The following is a 21,331-nucleotide window of genomic DNA, read 5'->3' as shown; positions in this document are numbered from 1 at the left end:
GGGAGCTTGGGATCAAACCTTTGGTTTGTCTATGCTACTACTTCATGCTGAAGTTTGGCATTTGGCACGTAAAAGGACAAAAGCTGAGGCTTGCGTTCATGCTTGCTCCTATTGCAATTTCCAATGTTTTAGTTTTTTAGAGCAGTGAACCTGCATTTGATCACTTTAAAAGACCTAACTGAAGTTATCGTACAATTCATAAGAGACAACTATACATATAGCATCAACATTCTTCAATCAGCGCTTCTATACATAGCATACAGTATGGTTGCATAGCAGATTCCTAGCATATGTTCCAGGCCACTCAGAAGTGATTAAATGGGATCTTTCCTCAACTTCTGAGAGCTGGCACACTTTCCTCACCCAGTGGTCTTCACCAATGGATGATCTTATACACGGCATGATTACCATGCAATGTTCTCTAGCAATAAAAAAATCCAAGCAGCAATTTCATAACAGCATAACTACCACCATCACCTCCTCTCCAACATTTTCCATCTTTGATTACACAATAGGTGCCTTGGAAATGCCTAAACACTAGATATTTCCTTTTCTGATCAAGAACCAGCAAACTTACTTCCTGATATGAAATCCAAAATACCCCCGAGCATATAGGTAATTCAGAGAGAACTCTGTTTAAACACTAGTGAGTTTGATGCAGAAAAACAAAAAGCCATTCAAAAAGTTAGGGGTTCTCTCAACTAAACTTACGGAAGGAACGTCAACCTTGAATTTCCTTGCCTCATTTAGTGATGATTATTATTGCTAGTTAGCTAGAAATATACTACAACGATCAGGTGATTCATGGGAATACAGTAGGATAGCTGAAGAGCTATTTCCTCAAAGTAATTATGATTCATCGTCTAAATATTTAATACAATTAAGAAAATGCTTAAACTTAGATCATGAAGCTTTCTAATACATTGCAATATGTGCTAAAAAGTTAAAAGAGCCTTGGATGCAGAACAAAATTTTCTTGTAATCCCAAAACAAGCCAGTATTAAGTTGTGAGCTCTCCACTCATTTAAACGTTAATAGCTACCAGCAATGGCCTGGATTTATTATGCTCAAAAGAGTTGCTGAAACTTTGGAATAGTGCAAGATAAACCCAACAATCTGCCAGGAGGATTTAATGTAAATGCCTCTAAGAAAGAAATAAACTAGGCTGAAGAGCTTTTGTAAACAACCACTTCATAAAAAGCTGAGAACTGACAAATAACTTGAGAATTCTCAATAAAAGGCATTCTGAAATAAGGCCCGACTAGCACATTTCGGGGGACTTTGTTTCTTGAACACAAATTATCTTCCCCTTCTATGAAGTACAATAAAAGCTCTTTGATAACATCCTTCTGAGCAACCTGAACCATGAAATTGCTCATCTAGGGACTTCACTGTAGAGGAGTCAGTGGGTGGATGAACTTATTCAAAGAATATGCTCTAGCTTCTACATCTTTGTAAGAGAAACAAAATTGAGACTACCTGCAACGATCTTGGTAAATACATTTAATCGTGTTTTCTGTTCCCTTCCTCTTGTAGCACAAACAAGTCAAGAGCTCCACAAACTCTTGTATTTCAAAGCAATCACTAAAACTAGATTATTAAACTTTGGTTTCTCCATTTACGTGGATATCACTATTTTATTATATTTATTGGTTTCTTCATGAAAAATTAAGCAATTAGATAATGACAAATACTATTTCAAACATCTGATTAAGGGATACAGAATATACTGAACAGCTCTTCTACTTTTATTAGTATGTGCCAAACCACACCTTTAAGAAATGTAATTTATATTGACTTGAGAGAGGAGATTGGTACTTACTTTACAAGCTCTCGTCCCTCTGATCCAACCAAATATTCAACTAGCCACTGACAAGCATCAAAACTTTTAGAAAGCAATGCATCAATGGTGGCAATCCATTCTTCCGTATCAATCCTTTAATGAAGCAGAGACAGAAGGATAAGTAAAACAGCAGAATTTCATATCTGACTTTTTCGTGTCTGATAATCAATATCTTGTGTTTCTAGAGCAGGGGTGGGCAAACATTTTGGCCCGAGGGCCACATCTGAATGGGGAAATTGCATGCAGGGCCATGACTGTAGGGCTGGGGGAGGGGGTTGGGGTGCGGGAGGGAGTGTGGGAGGGGGTGTGGTGTGCAGGAAGGGGCTCAGGGCAATGGGTTTGGGCAGAGGAGGAGTGCGGGGTGGACGAGGGGGCTCAGGAAAGGGGGTTGAGTGCAGGAGAGGGTGCGGGAGGGGGCTCCTGGCAGGGGTACAGGGAGGAGTGTGGGAGGGGGCTCAGGGCAGGGGGTTGGGGTGCAGGCTCCCTGCCTGCCCTGGCCCCGCGCCGCTCCTGGAAGTGGCCGGCACCATGTCCCTGCATCCCTTGGAGGAGGAGGGCAGAGGGCTCTGTGCGCTGCCCTCCCCTGTGGATACCTTACCCGAAGCTTCCATTGGTTCCCCGTGGCCAATGGGAGCTTCGGGGGAGGTACCCACAGGCGAGGGCAGCATGCAGAGCCCTCCGCCCCCAGAGACATGGTGCTTGGCCGCTTCCAGAAGCGGTGCGGGGCCCGTGACGCCACGGGGGTGGCAATCCTGTGGGCCAGATCCAAAGCCCTGACAGGCCGGATCCAGCCCACGGGCCGTAGTTTGCCCACCCCTGTTCTAGAGGTAGTTATCGTTCTGCTGTGCAGCTTTCAGGGCAGCAGGACCCGACTGGTCAATCAAAGGGGAGTGGTTTGACTCCTTTTTCTGGGGAGCTACTGCTTCCACCATTGAAAAATATCTTAAGAATTTAACAAGATACAGTAACTCAGACCCTCTCTCTTTGTTTCACCTGTCTACAGCATATAAAGGACCCATGTCTTGATTTGAATTGAAAACATGTTGGATAGCACAGGACAAAATAGCGAGACACTTAGGAAAAAAAATCATCCATCACATTTTACTGTCTCAAATCCAGCTTAGCCATTCCTGCACTGAGATCCAAAAAGTGGCTTTTAACATTATTCATAAACAGTAAGTATTTATTTAAAACTAAATTTACTTGTGCTCATAAAATACCAGGATTTAGAGTTCTTATTTCTCAATTCAGAATACACGCTAATTAAAGCTTTGACCATTTTACTTGTATTTAAATCCTTTCTACCCCCACAATGATGTTATGAGTGACACCCACAGAAATGGACAACTGCGGGAGAAAGAAGTTGTCAAGTTTCCCTCCTTGGATTGTGTGTGTGTTGGGCAAATTCCATTTGTATTTGGAATCCCCCAGCTGGAGACTATTGCTGTGCTGGTGAATATCAACAGGATTTGTGGAGTCAAGAGGCTTAAATGCAATAATTCAAAAAGTTACAGGATTTACAAGCCAGCAAGTCTCACCAGGTATGCCCGTAGAGCACTAAAATGAATCCTTACCTGAGTTTTTTCTTGGTTCGTAAATAGGTTTGGAAGAGGAACTGGACTGCTAGCTGTAAGCTCACCTTTGCCATACATGGGTAATAGGGGTGTTTTAGCTTAGTCTGAAAGAAATAACACATTCACTCCAGTCCAGTAGTACCACTTTTCTGTTCATATTTGTAAAGAAACAGTAAACATAGCAAAATACTCGGTTTTTAAAGTTTTGTTTCCTTTGGAGGCACATTGGCAGGCCCCAAATTTTACCTACACTGAAATGAAGACTCTCCAGCTCAGAATACAAGAGGATTCTAAAACTAGGGCTATACCTTTGCTAAAATATGAACTAGCTTGCTGAAAAACCCACCCAACCCAGGATGCTGGTTTGTTTACTGTTTCATTGTTGTGAGTAGACAGGACTGTATGAGCTCTAGGACTCTGGAGTGCATCTATCAAAGTTTCTAGGCTTGTAAATAATGTCCCTTACAAGTTGAAAGCATTGTTTTACAGAAAGCTCCAAGAACTAGAAAAAGAATGATACGAAGGTGACTAATATCAATTGTGATCCACCCTTCATAAAGAAAGGGAATGCTAACCAGCCAGAGCTTAGCAACTTGCATCCCTGTCATACAATTTTTTAATTACGGAAATTTAAATCATATTTTTGTAAATTTTACTGCAGCCTGATGACAACTGTTTCCATGATCAGGAACAGGAAGATAGCATCAGCTTTTAACTAGATGCTGTCACTAGGAAACGTAATTGGAGATATTGAATAGTTTAAACAAGAATTCCATTAATCCACCCAGCTATTTTTCTTCTGACTGGGGCCCAAACAACCTTATGTATGCCCTCCTGTCCAATATTATAGCACCCAAGGATTAAAATCTTGCTACTTACAGCATTCAGAGAAGCTAACGACAGAACAAAACTGAAATAGTCACTACTGTACACATCTCTATTCTTCATAAATTTCAGATTTTCATCTCTCACCATCTGTAAAGGAAAAGTGGTTATTGTTAGTAACGAACGGCAAGAAACCATTACATCCTCCCAGGTTACAGTGCTCACATTAACATTCCAATCCTACCTACTCCGGAGGGATCGGGAGTGTTTGGCACATGGTCATGCAACTAACTTATTTGTGCTCCGAGCTCACTGTATTGCTTTGGGGAAGTTAGTACTGAGAGATTTCCATAAAGGCAATTATCTTCTCCCAAAATATGGTAAGAATCACACTGGCAGAGTGAGAATAATTTACCCACTTGCCCAGCAAAAGATAGCTTGTGGTTTTGTTTGTATTTAGGAATGTTACAAGACTATGTGCCAAGAAAATGAAAGCTTAGGATCACTAACATGCTACACAAGTTATTGGAACATAAAATCAGCAGGTTCAACAAAGAGTCACAATAACAGTCATGAATGCAGAGTTCCCCCCAAGCAAGTTTCACTAGAAGCCTCACAATAAGTTTAAAACAAGTGCTGTTTTCTGTGGCCTGGTCTACACTACGGGTTTAGGTCGACTTTAGCAGCGTTAAACCGAATTAAGCCTGGACACGTCCACACAACGAGGCCCTTTCTTTCGACTTAAAGGGCCCTTTAAACCGGTTTCTTTACACCACCTCCGACGAGGGGATTAGCGATAAAACCGGCCTTTGCGGGTCGGAATTGGGGTAGTGTGGACGGAATTCGATGTTATTGGCCTCCGGGAGCTATCCCACAGTGCTTCATTGTGACCGCTCTGGACAGCGCTCTCAACTCAGATGCACTGACCAGGTAGACAGGAAAAGACCCGCGAAGGTTTGAATTTCATTTCCTGTTTGCCCAGCGTGGAGAGCACAGGTGACCACGCAGAGCTCATCAGCACAGGTAACCGTCATGGAGTCCTCCCAGGATCGCAAAAGAGCTCCAGCATGGACCGAACGGGAGGTACGAGATCTGCTCGCCATATGGGGAGATGAAGCAGTGATAGCTGAACTCCGTAGCAGTAAAAGAAATGGAAAAGTATTAGAAAAGATCTCCAAGGCCATGAAGGACCGAGGCCATAACAGGGACACACAGCAGTGCCGCGTGAAAATTAAGGAGCTAAGGCAAGCCTACCACAAAGCCAGAGAAGCAAACGGAAGGTCCGGGGCAGAGCCGCAAACTTGCCGCTACTACGCGGAGCTGTATGCGATCCTAGGGGGTGCAGCCACCACTACCCCAACCGTGTGCTATGACTCTCTCACTGGAGAAACACACAGGGAAGACGGTTCGGGGAACGAGGAAGATGACGATGGAGGTACTGTAGGTAGCTCACAGCAGCAAGGAAGCGGAGAAACCGGTTTCCCCAACAGCCAGGATCTGTTTGTTACCCTGGACCTGGAACCAGTAACCTCCGAACTCACCCAAGACCCTCAGGGCACACAGGAGACCTCTGGTGAGTGTACCTTTGTAAATATTTGTAAACATTACACATGGTTTAAAAGCAAGCGTGTTTAATGATTAATTTGCCCTGGCAATCGCGGCCAGTACATCTACTGGAAAAGTCTGTTAACGTGTATGGGGATGGAGCGGAAATCCTCCAGGGACATCTCCAGAAAGCTCTCCTTTATGTACTCCCAAAGCCTTTGCAAAAGGTTTCTGGGGAGGGCTGCCTTATCCCGTCCGCCATGGTAGGACACTTTACCACGCCAGGCCAGTAGCACGTAGTCTGGAATCATTGCATAACAAAGCATGGCAGCGTATGGTCCCGGTGTTTGCTGGCATGCAGACAATATCCATTCCTTGTCTCTCTTTGTTATCCTCAGGAGAGTGATATCATTCACGGTCACCTGGTTGAAATGGGGTGATTTTATTAAGGGGACATTCAGAGGCGCCCGTTCCTGCTCTTCTGAACAGAAATGTTCCCCGCTGTTAACCATGCGGTGGAGGGGAGGGGTGAAGTGATCATCCCAGAGAATCGTGTGTGTGTGTGTGTGGGGGGGGTGGTTTACTTGTGTTTGTGCCGCATGTTAACCGGGAAACTGCAGCCCCCTCCTTTTACATTGAAACCCCATTTTAAATGGACAACCCAATTCATCCTTGAGATGGGAAATGCGCTGCTGTTTGCAACCTTTCCCGCATGTTAAGAAGGTTAAATAAGCCAAAACACTGTGGCCTACGATGGCTGCCTGCAAGCCGAAATATGCGACCTTGTAATGAAAGAGTGTACCCATTGTTCCCTAAAATGTGTCTTTTTTAACCACCTCTCCCTTCTCCTCCACCAGCTGCAAATGTTTCTCCTTCGCAGAGGCTCGTGAACATTAGAAAGAGAAAACGTAAGACGAGGGACGAGATGTTCACGGAGCTGCAGATGTCCTCCCACGCTGATAGAGCACAGCAGAATGCGTGGAGGCAGTCAATGTCGGAGATGAGAAAAGTCCAACATGAACGAGAGGAGAGGTGGCGGGCTGAAGACGATAGGTGGCGTCAGCTTGCAGACAGACGGCAAGAGGCAATGCTCCGTCTGCTGGAGCATCAAAGTGATATGCTCGAGCGTATGGTTGAGTTGCAGGAAAGGCAGCAGGAGCAGAGACCGCCGCTACAGCCCCTGTGTAACCAACAGCCCTCCTCCCCAAGTTCCATAGCCTCGTCACCCAGACGCCCAAGAACACGGTGGGGGGGCCTCCGTCCACCCAGTCACTCCACCCCAGATGATCGCCCAAGCATCAGAAGGCTGGGCTTCAATAAGAGTTAAAGTTTTAAAATGCAGTGTGTCCTTTTCCATCCCTCCTCCCCCACCCATCCCTGCTACCTTGGCAATTATCCCCCTGCCTCTGTAAGGAACTAATAAAGAATGCATGAATGTGAAAAAACAATGACTTTATTGCCTCTGCAAGCGGGAGGGGAGGGGAGGGTGGGGTGGGGTGGTTGGTTTACAGGGAAGTAGAGTGAACCGGGTCGGGGGGGGGGTTGGAGGGTTCATCAAGGAGAAACAAACAGAAGTTTCACACAGTAGCCTGGCCAGTCACAAAACTCGTTTTCAAAGCTTCTCTGATGCGCACCGCGCCCTGCTGTGCTCCTCTAACCGCCCTGGTGTCTGGCTGCGCGTAATCAGCGGCCAGGCGAGTTGCCTCAACCTCCCACCCCGCCATAAATGTCTCCCCCTTACTCTCACAGATATTGTGGAGCGCACAGCAAGCAGCAATAACAATGGGGATATTCTTTTCGCTGAGGTCTGAGCGAGTCAGTAAGCTGCGCCAGCGCGCTTTTAAACGTCCAAATGCACATTCCACCACCATTCGGCACTTGCTCAGCCTGTAGTTGAACAGGTCCTGACTCCTGTCCAGGCTGCCTGTGTATGGCTTCATGAGCCATGGCATTAAGGGGTAGGCTGGGTCCCCAAGGATCACGATAGGCATTTCAACATCCCCAATGGTCACTTTCTGGTCCGGGAAGAAAGTCCCTTCCTCCAGCTTTCGAAACAGAGCAGAGTTCCTGAAGACGCGAGCATCATGTACCTTTCCCGGCCATCCCACGTTGATGTTGGTGAAACGTCCCTTGTGATCCACCAGGGCTTGCAGCAGCATTGAAAAGTACCCCTTGCGGTTTATGTAGTCGGTGGCTTGGTGCTCCGGTGACAAGATAGGGATATGGGTTCCGTCTATGGCCCCGCCACAGTTTGGGAATCCCATTTCAGCAAAACCATCCACTATTGACTGCACGTTGCCCAGAGTCACTACCCTTGCTATCACCAGGTCTTTCATTGCCCTGGCAAATTGGATCACAGCAGCCCCCACAGTAGATTTGCCCACTCCAAATTGATTCCCGACTGACCGGTAGCTGTCTGGCGTTGCAAGCTTCCACAGGGCTATTGCCACTCGCTTCTCAACTGTGAGGGCTGCTCTCATCTTGGTATCCTGGCGTTTCAGGGCAGGGGAAAGCAAGTCACAAAGTTCCATGAAAGTGCCCTTACGCATGCGAAAGTTTCGCAGCCACTGGGAATCGTCCCATACCTGCAGCACGATGCGGTCCCACCAGTCTGTGCTTGTTTCCCGGGCCCAGAATCGGCGTTCCACGGTATCAACCTGCCCCAGTAACACCATGATTTCCACATTGCTGGGGCCTGTGCCTTGTGAGAGGTCTATGGCCATGTCAATTTCCTCATCACTCTCGTCGCCGCGCTGCAATCGCCTCCTCGCCTGGTCCGGGTTTCGCCTTGGCATGTTCTGGCTCTGCATGTACTCCAGGACAATGCGCGTGGTGTTCATAGTGCTCATAATTGCCGCGGTGATCTGAGCGGGCTCCATGATCCCAGTGCTAGCTATGGCGCCTGGTCAGAAAAAAGGCGCGAAAGTAGTATCTGATGGACCAGGAGAAGGAGGGCGGGAGGGAGGGAGGGCCGAGTGACGACATGGCGTACAGGTACAGGAACAGGGAGAAACACAAACAACTGTCACACAGAATGGTCCCCCCAAAGATTAAACTGGAAACCCTGGGCTTAGCAGGCCGTTGATTTCACGGAGGAAGGGGAAGCAAATGAACACAGAACAAATCTATTTTTTACATCTTAAGGTGGCAGCCGACGCTGCAGCATGAGTGACAGCCATACCAGTATGACGATGACGGATACCAATCATAATATGCCATCATCTGCCAAAAGGCAAGGGGCTGCTGCTGTGTAGCAATGCAGCCCCACGTCTGCCAGCCCCACGTCCGCCAGCACCCAGCATCGCCCTCGGCCTCTTCTGGGTGCTTAGCAGACAATATTGGGCAATTGGCAGAAAATAGTATATTATGACTGGTAACCGTCATCATCGAAACAGTAGCATGTCTGCCCAGGTGGCCATGATTGACAGCCATACCAGTACGACGACGACGGGTACCAGTCATAATATACCATCGCCTGCAAGGGGCTGGTGCAATGCAGCACTACGGCTGCCAGCCCCACGGCTATCACTCATGCTACACCGTCTACCGCCAAAAGGCAGTTAGCAGCTGCTGCTGTGTAGCAATGCAGTCCCACGTCTGCCGGCACCCAGAGGACATATGGTGACGGTGAGCTCAGCTGAGCTGAGCGGGCTCCATGCTTGCCGTGGTATGTTGTCTGCACAGGTAACCCAGGTAAAAAGGCGCGAATCTATTGTCTGCCGTTGCTGTGACGAGGGGGGAGGGGCCTGACGACATGTACCCAGAACCGCCCGCGACACTGTTTTGCATCATCCGGGCATTGGGATCTCAACCCAGAATTCAAAGAAAAGGCGCGAACCGCTTCTCGGCTCGAGCTGTGGCGCAAACGTAGTATCTGACGGCCTAGGGGAAGGAGGGAGGGGGGCCGAGTGACGACATGGCGTACAGGCACAGGGAATTAAAATAAAGAACGGTGGCTGTGCATCAGGGAGAGACACAAACAACTGTCACAGACTGGTCCCCCCCAAAGATTAAACTGAAAACCCTGTTGACGGAGGGAGGGGGAAGCAAATGAGTACAGAGAAAATCTATTTTTTACATCTTAAGACGACGGTGCAGCGTGACTGGTAGCCCTCGGCATCTTTCTGGGTGCTTGGCAGCAAATACTGGGCGGTGTATGACGATGGTCTTCAGGCCTATTGCACGAGCTGCTGCTCAGGGAAGACTCTGCTAACGTGCGATGACCCGACTTGTAATAGGCCGGCTAACAGTCATAATACACCATTTACTGCCAAAAGGCAAGCCCCACGGCTGCCAGCACCCAGATCGCCGATGAAGGCTACCAGTCTACTGCACCGTCTACCGCCAAAAGGCAGTTAGCAGCTGCTGCTGTGTAGCAATGCAGTCCCACGTCTGCCGGCACCCAGAGGACATATGGTGATGGTGAGCTCAGCTGTGCTGAGCGGGCTCCATGTTGTCTGCACAGGTAACCCAGGTAACCCAGATAAAAAGGCGCGAATCTATTGTCTGCCGTTGCTGTGACGGGGGAGGGAGGGGCCTGACGACATGTACCCAGAACCGCCCGCGACACTGTTTTGCATCATCCGGGCATTGGGATCTCAACCCAGAATTCCAAGGGGCGGCAGAGACTGCGGGAACTGTGGGATAGCTGTGGGATAGCTACCCATAGTGCAATGCTCCGGAAGTCGACGCTAGCCTCGTACTGTGGACGAGGTCTGCCGACTAGAGCACCTAGAGCATTTTATTGTGTGGACATACACAATCGGCTGTATACAACCGATTTCAATAAAACCGGCTTCTATAAATTCGAACTAATTTCGTAGTGTAGACATACCCTGTGACATGTTTTAAACGACATGCTACACTGTAAATCCTCCTGTACTCCACTGCTTAAACTGTCACCAATTCTCCCTCCATTGGCTTCCTATCTTACCAAGCCAACTTCAAAGCCCTCATAGGCAGAGGTAACATTTGTATGTCTCCTCTGTATTTTGGTTTCTCCCATTCTCCTCACCTTACTGTTCTCACACTTTGCTCCAAAAATAAGGACAGCTAGCTAGATTTCCTGTTTATCTGCCAAATATCTTCTCTGTTCTTCTTCACACTCACTTCGAGGACTCCATCCTTTCTGCTCTCAATCATCTCTTCTCTCCCCCTTATATACATGGATTTTAATGTTGATTTAGATTGTTTTAAACTAAAAATTCTTCAAGGCAGGGAATCGGTCAATGTTTTTGAAATATATTGTGTAAAAGTACTGTGCTGTACAATTAGTTATTAGCATTGGATTGACGGCTATAGGAACGAGTCAAACAGTCCTGAAACATTTTCCACCTTTAATCTAGTTTTGTTTTCAACAAATCTATTTCTACATTAAGGTCAGCTTCAAAATAATGTATTTCACCTGCTATGCCTAATAAATTAATTGACGGAAGCAGCATTCAGTCCCTATTTTTGGAGTTCTTTACCTGATATATTCGTACAGGCATTTTCTCTACAAAGAGTCCTTTCTTCTCTCCTTTTCTGACCAGCTTAGTCAAGATGGAGAGACGGTCATTGTTGGGTCTGTGTGGTCGAGGTGATGACTGGGGTGAAATTTCTGGAGAAGATGGAGCAGATCTAAGAGACAGACAAGTTTAATGCTGATAATTGAATCCTGAGATAATCTTGCAAGGCAATTTTCAATATACCAACAGGAAAATGTCATCTTATTAAAGTGTTTTGATCCTTATCTCCATATATTTTTGGAGGCTGTTGGAGTCAGTGTCAGACCTCTCACTACAACAGTGGTGGGAGCATGAAAGTTACACATGGAAGCAATAAAAAAGTACTCATTAAGAGCCTTAAAAAAATAGGGCAGACAGCATGCTCCTTTGGGGGACAGGAATTATCCTATTCTTAGTTTTGTCTATGGTATCTAGATATCATGGAATCAGAAATGCCTCAGATAGGAGGATAAACTTACAGCGAGAGATCCTCAGCTTCTTGCCTTACAACGCTGACTCGACTTTTCTTTGGTAAGACTGGAGAGTTCTGATCCGAGACTCTCTGGTAAAACAGCATGTAGGCATTCCAGTACCGCCGACGCATGTCGGGATAAGGGTTAGCTTTAAGGAAAAATGAGGTTCAAGTCAGTCTTTGTAGGTATAACTAGCCGTATAATCCCTACAAGGGAAACATAAAACTCAATAGACAATTCATGCAAAAGTTAAGCTATATAAAGTAATTTTAACCATTTTAATCCCAGTCTACTCTGAGGGAAGTGAGCACATAAGGCGTGGGGCTACAGGGAATTTGGTTCAATAAGTATTATTCAACCCTCTCTCAATAAACAGTGAAAGCATTCCTCAGTAATGTGGAAAACTTTATGAAAAGTTGCTTAGGAAGGTTTCCTAGTCAAATGTAACTGAAGACATTCTAATTCTAGTCACTCGGAGTCAAAGTGTTAATCCTAGTATGTTTGGATAAAATTTACTTAATTCTAACTCTGCAGTGAATTAGTATGAAACAAAGCCGTTATTCATTAAGTCTGTACTTATTACTTACACTGATCATATACTTTTGGTCTATACTCTCCACCAAAACATTCATATTCCAAGGTTTCATCAGTTAACTCAAATTCTTCAACAACCGTGTCATTGAATTTATACCATTTTCCTTTTCCACATCCCCTATGGTCAAACACAACAGAAAAGGTGAAAAGTTACAAGATAGGTTTGAGTGCCTTAAATTAAAAAAAATTCCTAGCAATGAAATTCCTGAGATTGGGTCTGCTTTGATGGTGAACAAGAAGGGCTTAAAACAATTCTTAAAGTTACAAAAATCACTTTAATGAAAAGGTGTGATTTAAAAATCAAAAGCATGAAACATGTCATCTAATGTTCAGACATCACTGAAAGCCCCAATCTTGCAAGCCTGCATGGAACCCTAATGGGTATGTCTACACTGCATCTCAGAAAGAGCCTTCCAGCTTGGTTAGACAGACTTCTGATAGCAGGACTCACCGTAGCACACTAAAAATAGCCGTATAGACCTTGCCACCTAGGCTGGAAATCAGGCTCTTAAGCCCCAGGTCCCTCCCCACCCAGGCTTGAGAGTCCCAGCTGTAATGTCAAAGCAATGTCTACACAACTATTTTTAGCACACTAGCATAAGTCTGTCTACCCTGGCTGGGCGGCTTGCGCCCAGATGCAGTGTAGACACACCCAATGACATTAACTGGGGTAGCTTACAGGATTGGACCTTAGTTCACACTAGATTTTCAACTTTTTCCAGAAGCGCTTACGTTTTTTCAGTAGCTCGCGTCTTTGTTGGTAGCTTTAAAGGACTCACTACGTTTAACAAGGAACCTGGGATGTTCCTTTTAAAACAAGTCATCTTCAGACCCAGTTGCTTTGGTCCTAACCCACTAACGTGTGTGATCATTGTCATTTGTTACCTCCTGTCCTTTATAAAGGAATAATAGTGCCCTGCATGTGCTTGGCCACTGTGCACAATCACACCAACAAGCTCGTAGTTTTCTGTAGGGGCAACTTTTTTTCGTGGGGATCCTCCACCTCCTTGATCTGTACTTCTTCCATTGTCACCAACTTCTGAAGAGGAATCTTGTCGAGCCATTCCTGAAACTGTGTAGGGTTCCATGTTCAACATCCAGGGAAACTGTTCAAAAGCGAACATCTTGGATTAAACTAAGACACCATCTGGTATGTTACCAGCTTGCTGTCGTCGTATAAAAACACAAAGACTTACTCATAAATGCCTTATACACTGGAAATAGCTAATGAAAGTGTTGTGCTTTCGCCTTTTATCCGCACAATGTATAAGCTAGCCAGCATTTCTTTAAGAAGCAGGTTTTTGCTCTTGCTTTCCAGGCCATAAAGGACTTGGAAGTAAAGTGGAAACAACAAACTCAGCCCTTGAAAGGCTCCACAGGGAGCTACAAACATTATCACTGCAGAGAAGATCACTGTACAACAGTCTTTGAAAAAATGCTTTTTTTGAGGAAGGGGATGAAGGGAAAAATGGGAATTCAAGAGGAGCCCCGGGGGCGGGGGAGAATATAGAGCAGTTCTCTTACCCTTATCTGTTCATCATATTTAATGGAGCGGCCACTCTCCCAATCAAATCCAAATCTCATCAGGTGGATCACCAAAACACTGGGCAGAGCTTTAATGCAGGTGCGCTTCACTGTAGTTCTCTTAAAGAGAGAAGAAAGTCACCTGTCTAGATACTCATTATAAAACATTGTACAATTCCTGTCTAGTCTACATGATTTTTAAAGAATAACGTCCCAAAATTGTACACACAGTGCCAGATGAAAGTAAAACACACACAAGCAATGAGCGATGTGTACAGAACCCACGCAGACTGGGTTATTTACACCTTTAGAAAAAACATCGTATACTATCCAGTCGCTCATCTGAGTGTTATACAAAACTCAAGTCATAGGGGATGGAACTTGATGTTTGGTTAGGGCTATAGATTTGGATTTAATCTTGTGATCATGAATGAAAGATACTGTTCCCTCATATGCCATATGAAATCTTTCTTCCTACATCCACGTAGAAAACAAGGAAATACTAAGGCTACACTTCACTTATGTCGTTAAAACTTTTGTTGGTCAGGGGTGTGAAAAACACACACCCCCTGCCCAACAAACGTTGAAATGGCAAAAAGCACCGGTGTGGACAATGCTGAGTCAGCATGAGACACTCTCCCGCCACCGAAGCTACCACCCAACATTGGGGGTGGTTTTATTTTGTCGGCAGGAGAGTTCTCTCCTGGTGACAAAGAGCAGCTACCCTGCTTACCTTACAGCGGCAAGATTTTAGTGGCACAGTGTACACACAGAGCCTAAGTCATAGTGTGTATTTTAATCTCTCCTCACAAAAGTAAAATACCTTTTCTTTGCATTTCTCACAGTAGTATGCGTTACTTCCCTCCAGAACTTCTCCTCTAACAAACTGATCCAATGAAATTTCCAGACTTTGACATGAAGTGACTCCTAGATTGAGCGCCATGAAGGCTTCTTCGCGTTCGTACCTAGATTCAAGAGGGGGGAGGGGCATTAAAATATTAGAGAACGAAGCAAAACATATCTAACTTAGACATGTCCTCCTAGGTAGAATCTTCAATTGTTAGAGCAAAGGCTGTAAATCAAGAAATATGTGCTTTATTCCCAGCTCTGCTACTGGCTTGCTAAGTGATCACAGACACGTAATAATCTGCTTATCAGTTTTCATAAAGATAAACAGCCACTTCTGGAAAGTATAACTCATATAAAGAGGATCAACTCTCAAAGTAGTTACAATTTCTGGTCATAGCTTTCTTCACTTTTGTTGAGATTTCAGCTGCTGATTAGGATTAATTTTCTTACACCTACCTGACTTTACAAGAGAACCATGATTTAGAATTATTTTCTATTTGATCTGTTATAAGTGGCCATCAACTGGTTACAGGGTTCCTGCTCTCATTTTCAGCTTCTATTTCGGAGCCACTAATTAGAAAAAAAGTGTGATGACCAATATAAGGAATTATGAAAGCCTTAGAATTTTAGCTTGGGAATGCTAGATTTTTCCTGTAATAGGTGCTGGAAGCGTTTTAGTCATCAGCTGTTTACAAAGTACCATTTTGCTCTATTTTTTAAAACTGGAGACATCACATGGTACTGTACAACTAGGTGAGAAGGTTCCAAATTTGCTCACGTAACATTAATATATGAGCAATTTTAAACAGGAAGGAAAAGTGGTCCTGAATTCTGAGCCAGAAGGACACAGGCATACGAAATTATGTTGTACAGGGCAAGCGGTCAGTGAATATTAAAGGGATTTGCAATACTAAGATTACAATAGAGTTGAAAAAGTTTATTCCTCCTCCCACATCTGTTACTTTAAGAAGCAGAAGTACACTCCATGATGTAGGGACGCCTCACCCCACCTAGTTACTTACCTGTGAGGACAGTCCTTACAGATCTTCTGATCTGAGTAGATACCCTGAAAAGTATTCTTAAATATTTGGTCTCGTCCTATTTTCTGTTGAAGATAGAAAGTTAAAGTATCAGTTGGATATTTTTGTAATGTACAAAGAGCAGCATCCTGAATTTAGTCCGTTGTTTTATCTATTACATAAAATACCCTGTGCTAATGCAATGTTAAGGTCACAAATACAAAAGCAGAAACTACAGAAGTTAACTCATCACAATGTTAACTTACTCACACCGTGTAAAGAGTACTTCATATATACACCCCCCACTTGATTTTTAGTGTTTCAGACAAGCTATATCACCAAGATGCATCTCCTCAAAAATGTGAAAAGCAAGTCTGTCTAAAATTAAGATTAGAGACAGTCTTCTATTTTAATCCCCATTTCATCACTCCCCCTCCCCATCTTACTTTGCCAGTGCTAAATCGATCCTCCTAAAATGCAGCATGTGTAATTTGAAGCCACATTAGAATTTTTTCACAAAAGTTTAAGGCAAATAGGAAGAGGCATTTGGGAAGTGAGGTTTTGAAGTCTAAAAGATTGATTTCACATGAAAGATTAGTAACCGTTTTTGAACTGTTCTTTGAGATGGGTTGCTCACGTTCATTCCATTGTAGGTGTGCGTGCTCGCCACATGCACCAGTGCCAGACAATTTTTTCCTCACTGGTATCTGTAGGGGACCAGCTCTGTCGTCCTCTGGAGTGGCATGCGTATGCGCCGGTATGAGGCGCACTGCCGGCCCCCTGCCTCTCTCAATTCCTTCTTGCCGGAACTCTGACAGAGGGGAAGGAGGGTGGGTCATGGAACGGACATGAGCAACACATCTTGAAGAACACCAGTTATGAAAGGTTAGTAGCCGTTTTGTCTTCGAGTGATTGCTCAAGTCCATTCCATTGTAGGTGATTCCCAAACAGTACCTCTGGAGGCGGGCAGGAGTTCATAGATGGGTCAATTGCAACACAGCTCTGCCAAATCCAGCATCATCTCTGGCCTGCTGGGTAATGGTGTAATGCATGGGGAACGTGTGTACCGAAGACCATGTCATAGCCCTGCACTAGGGACATGCACCAGGAAGACAGCCGAAGATGCCTGAGCCCTAGTCAAGTTAGCCTTCACTATGGGTGGAGGCACAGCCTGTGCCAACTTGTAATAAGTGCGGATAAATGTGGTAATCCAGTTTGAAATCCTCTGAGAGGACACCGAAAGGCCCTTCATCCTTTCAGTGATCACAAAAAAAAGCTGAGTTGATCTACCGAAGGTCTTAGTGCGCTCCAAGTAGAAAGCCAGGGCACGTCTGACATCTAGAGTGTGCAGGCGCCTCTCCTCGTTGGTCGCGTGAGGCTTTGGACAGAACACTAAGGAAGACATCCTGGTTGACATGGAAGTGTTGGCCTTGGCGACGCCTATATCCCCTGCTCTTTCTGCAATACAGTTCCGCTCTGGTCTGGCCCATGAACCTCTGCGCTTGCTGAGGTTTAAATCTCTTTCTAACATGGGATGGGGTGTACAGACCCAGCGAGCAAAGAATGGCTCGAGTCTTTTAGGCTGTGTAATCTGCTGTCTGTTCAACAAAAAGGGCCGAGCCGTCAAACGGGAGGCCGTGGATGGACTGTTGGACCTTCGCCAACAGACCGGATGATTGAAGCCATGACACCCTTTTCATAGCCACCAGCGAGGCCATTGCCCTGGCCGCAGAGTCTGCCGTGTCTGAGGCAGCCTGGAGAGAGGCTCTCATGATTGCCCTGCCCTCATATAGTATGGCATCGAGCTCCTGTTTACATCCTGTGGGAGCAAGTCAGCAAACTTGGCCGTGGACTGCCATATGCTGAAGTGATACCTGCCGAGCAGAGCCTATTGGTTTGCGATGCGAAGCTATAGGTTGGCTGTAGAATAAATTTTCCTGCTGTAGTGATCAAGTCGCTTCGCATCTTTATTTTTTGGGGTCGAGCTGGGCTGCCCCTGCCTGTCGTGCTTGTTGGAAGCCACAACTACTAGTGATCTGGGGCAGGGATGTGTATATAAGTACTCAAACCCCTTTGCAGGAACGGAGTATTTGCGCTCTGCCCTCTTAGAAATGGGGGGCAGGGATGACAGGGTCTGCCACAGGGCTTTTACGATTTTGACTACCCCATCATGCACGGGTAGAGCCATCTTTGCCGGGGCTGCTGCCACCAAGACATCAAACAGGGAGTCCATGGATTCGGACATCTTCTCCACCTCCAATCCCAGGTTGACTGCCACCTGTTTAAACAGCTCCTGGTGGGCTTTGACATCATCCTGAGGCACACGGGCCTCCTACTGCCTCATCAGGTGATGATGATGAGGCGGCCAGCCCAGGATGATGGACGGGGTTCCACATCCCCTGCCTGGGGAACCACAGCCACTGGAGGAAGGGTCTCTTGGGCCCCTTGGACCGATGAGACATCTGAGCCTGGGGGCAGTTCAGACACCAAGGCCAAAGGTCTTTCTGACGCCCCTGAGACGGAGCGCTGGGCCTGAAGTCTCCCAGCCTGGGGCACTGCCAATGGGTTATAGATTTACCAGGGCCCAGGCCACTGACCCTGTGGCCACATGCTTGCAGGTTGGCTCTGGGAAGAACCTGCTTGCTGTGCAGGTGGCAGTTGGTCCCTGGGTGCCATCTACTCCTCGCTCTCAGAGCCCGAGGAGGAATGGTCTTTCTCTGGTGAGCACAGCGGCGCCACCATAGAGTCCGCTTCCCCACTATGTCTGGTGGCAATCGGGACCCCGCTGAGCCATCCCGCGTATCCGGCGACGCTGCTCATAGGCCTGGTAATAATCTGGAGAACAATGCCACCCACTTCAGGAACAGCGCGCAGGCTCCAGCGACCGGAATTGGGAGTGCGAGGGATCGTCCATGATGCTCTGGCGACCGGCGCCGGGGCTCTGGTGAGCGGCGTCTGTGAACCAGGGATTGATGCCTTTTGGGTGACTGCTGCCAGAGTTCTGGGGACTGGCAGCCTGCCTCTGTGGCCTGGTACCAGGGGTCCAGTGACTGATGTGTGGATCCTGGAGCTCAGTGCCTGGAGCTCGGCGATTGCCAGGAACCTGCCGAGTAGTGGCTGTGGGTCTGTGATTCAGGACACGGCGGTGGTCCTGGTGAGTTGTCTGGGGTACTGTGTCATGGGGGTGACTTCTGCAGGGGTGCCATTGAGGGCTTTCCCCTAGAAACGGGTGGGGTGGGAGGGATCCTTAGGCCTCTCTTCCTGAGGAGTAGGCAGCACCAGGAGGAGAAAGAGGTCTTTTGCCGCTTGAAAGGCTTCTGGGGCGGAGGGCACTGTGAAGTACCACGTACCTCTATCACTCCCTGGGGTAGGAGGCAGATTGCGGGGCGGACTAGGCCCAATAGGCGAGGCTGCCGTGTGGCTGCACTCTGGTGGCGACAAGATAGCCCGACTCGGGCCAGGGTTGTCATCTCCCTTATCCTTACAGGACCCTGGGGAATGCCCCCTCCTAGGGTGCTTCTTGTGCCTTTTGGCTGGTACCGGTGCAAGGACCATCACTGGGAGACAGATGGTGCTGGGGCTACACTTCTTGTCGATGCTGAAGTACTCGGCACTGAGTCCAAATGTGCCGGCTCTGAGGCCGGTACAAGAGCAGACTCCATGAGGAGCGCATGGAGCCTGATGTCTCTCTCCTTTCTGGTCCAGGGCTTGAATCCTCTGCAGATACAGCACTTTTCACAAGTGTGGGACTCACCCAGACTTCAAACAACTAAGATGCAGATTGCTGATTGGCATGGGCTTCTTGCAGGCTTGAAGTCCGGGGGTGGGCTATGAATAACTAAGTACACTAAAAGAACAGGAGTACTTGTGGCACCTTAGAGACTAACAAATTTATTAGAGCATAAGCTTTCGTGGGCTACTGCCCACTTCTTCGGATGCATATAGAGTGGAACATATATTGAGGAGATATATATACACACATACAGAGAGCATGAACAGGTGGGAGTTGTCTTATCAACTCTGAGAGGCCAATTAAGTAAGAGAAAAAATTTTTTTGAAGTGATAATCAAGCTAGCCCAGTACAGACAGTTTGATAAATGTGAGAATACTTAGGAACTGAAAACTATACAACTATTTACATAATAAAACTTCAAAGAACCACTGAAAGAGAAACTACTTGCTAGAACAAGAGGAACGCTCCAGCACAGACACTGGTGGTAAGAAGGAACTGAGGGAGGGAGGGGGCCAGCAGTGCCCCTTATACCGGCCACTCCAGAGGGCACCAGAGCTGGTCCCCTACAGATATACCACTGAGGAAAAAAACAGTGCATGGGGCGAGCATACACCCCTACAATGGAATGGAAATGAACAAATCACTCGAAGAACTGCAATGGCCTAGATATTTCAGGTGTGGTTTATCTGTTTATCTGGAGGAAGAATGAGGTCTTTGATTAATTGTGGTATTTTTTGGGTGGGGGCAGAGGGAGGAGGTGAGTTTGTGGATGGAATTAAAGTAATTGCTGAACATATTATGGCTGCAATGCAGATATAGCTGAGAGTTCCCCAAATCCAGACAGGGAGAGTCGGTTTATGAAGGCCTGGTACTTTTTGGCTACTGTAAAACGATAAGGTGGGCCACTGTGTAGACTAAAAACTGCTCTTTAAGACTGCTTTACAAACCTTCCCTCAAAGTAGGTCTCTTTCCATAACTTGGTGAGTGGAAGGCATGAATCCACACTTGGAGCAAGAAAGAGAAGGGGCCTTTTATAGGTGTGGGAGGGTGAAGCAAGGTGCATGGGGAGATGTGGTTCATTTCTGGGAAACTTGCAAGCGCCATGGGAATGGATCTCACTGAGGAATTCTTAGCCAAAAGAAAATTCACAAGCCAAACACTCCCATCTTAATAAAAGTTAAAGACATAAATATCTGTCAATAACTTTAGGGGAACACACACTGAGAATATTGGCGTTATCGGCCCTCAACATTAGAATGCCAGTAAACCAACAGCTAATGTCACCCAAAACACACCTTAACTCAGCCCCCAACTTTATCATTAACCAGAATCAATGGAAACAAAAATTTAATCCTAGTCTCAAACAATGCACATCTTCCTCATATCACTGAATCCAAAAGACAGGCATGATTTAACTGGCCTCACTGAGCCATCTGTATATTTTAAATAAAAATGCATCTGTGTTACATCAATACACCAGATTAATCTTCTGCCTTCTAAAAGCTCACATGCAGTCACCAGGAACAACATTTTTTTACGTCTCTTTCCCCACAATTGATCACATTTTGGAGAGTAGCTTGGGAACAACTTCCCCTCCAAAATACAATATTTATCAACGTAATTGTTATATGATGGATTTAGAATAAATGCCATATTTTGGGCTATGAATCATGTGGGGCCTTGACTTAAAGTTTCATTACCAGGGATTTAAGTGGTGGAGATCAGAGGCATCATGTGAAGGAACTAGGGTGGCAGGAATTATATTTACTTTTCAAACATATGTAACCAAAGCAATTTTGGCCAGAATTCTGGACACCACAGGCAAATTACACAAAGAAACTGGTTTAGCAGATTTAAGATGCTAAA

General features: G+C 46.1%; 1 protein-coding gene across 2 annotated transcripts in view; it reads right to left on the bottom strand.

The window, feature by feature from the left end:
* USP24 (ubiquitin specific peptidase 24) overlaps nt 1–21,331 on the bottom strand; it is a 119,951-nt gene that overhangs the window by 21,283 nt on the left and 77,337 nt on the right. For both annotated transcript variants that reach the window (XR_004646883.1, XM_034779687.1), the window contains exons 45-54: nt 15,736–15,818; nt 14,688–14,829; nt 13,865–13,984; nt 13,226–13,446; nt 12,334–12,458; nt 11,753–11,894; nt 11,256–11,406; nt 4,297–4,392; nt 3,418–3,521; nt 1,823–1,936 (exon numbers count right to left, since the gene is read on the bottom strand). Coding sequence is in view for 1 of the 2 variants with exons in the window: in XM_034779687.1 (XP_034635578.1) it covers nt 1,823–1,936; nt 3,418–3,521; nt 4,297–4,392; nt 11,256–11,406; nt 11,753–11,894; nt 12,334–12,458; nt 13,226–13,446; nt 13,865–13,984; nt 14,688–14,829; nt 15,736–15,818 (1,298 nt within the window). In the remaining variant the exon portion in view is untranslated. The remainder of the gene's footprint in view (nt 1–1,822; nt 1,937–3,417; nt 3,522–4,296; nt 4,393–11,255; nt 11,407–11,752; nt 11,895–12,333; nt 12,459–13,225; nt 13,447–13,864; nt 13,985–14,687; nt 14,830–15,735; nt 15,819–21,331) is intronic.

The sequence above is a fragment of the Trachemys scripta genome, chromosome 8 (assembly GCF_013100865.1).
Source record: "Trachemys scripta elegans isolate TJP31775 chromosome 8, CAS_Tse_1.0, whole genome shotgun sequence".
Classification (NCBI taxonomy): domain Eukaryota; kingdom Metazoa; phylum Chordata; order Testudines; family Emydidae; genus Trachemys; species Trachemys scripta.
The sequence above is the reverse complement of the archived record's forward strand: the minus strand, read 5'-3'. Positions and strand labels throughout refer to the sequence as shown.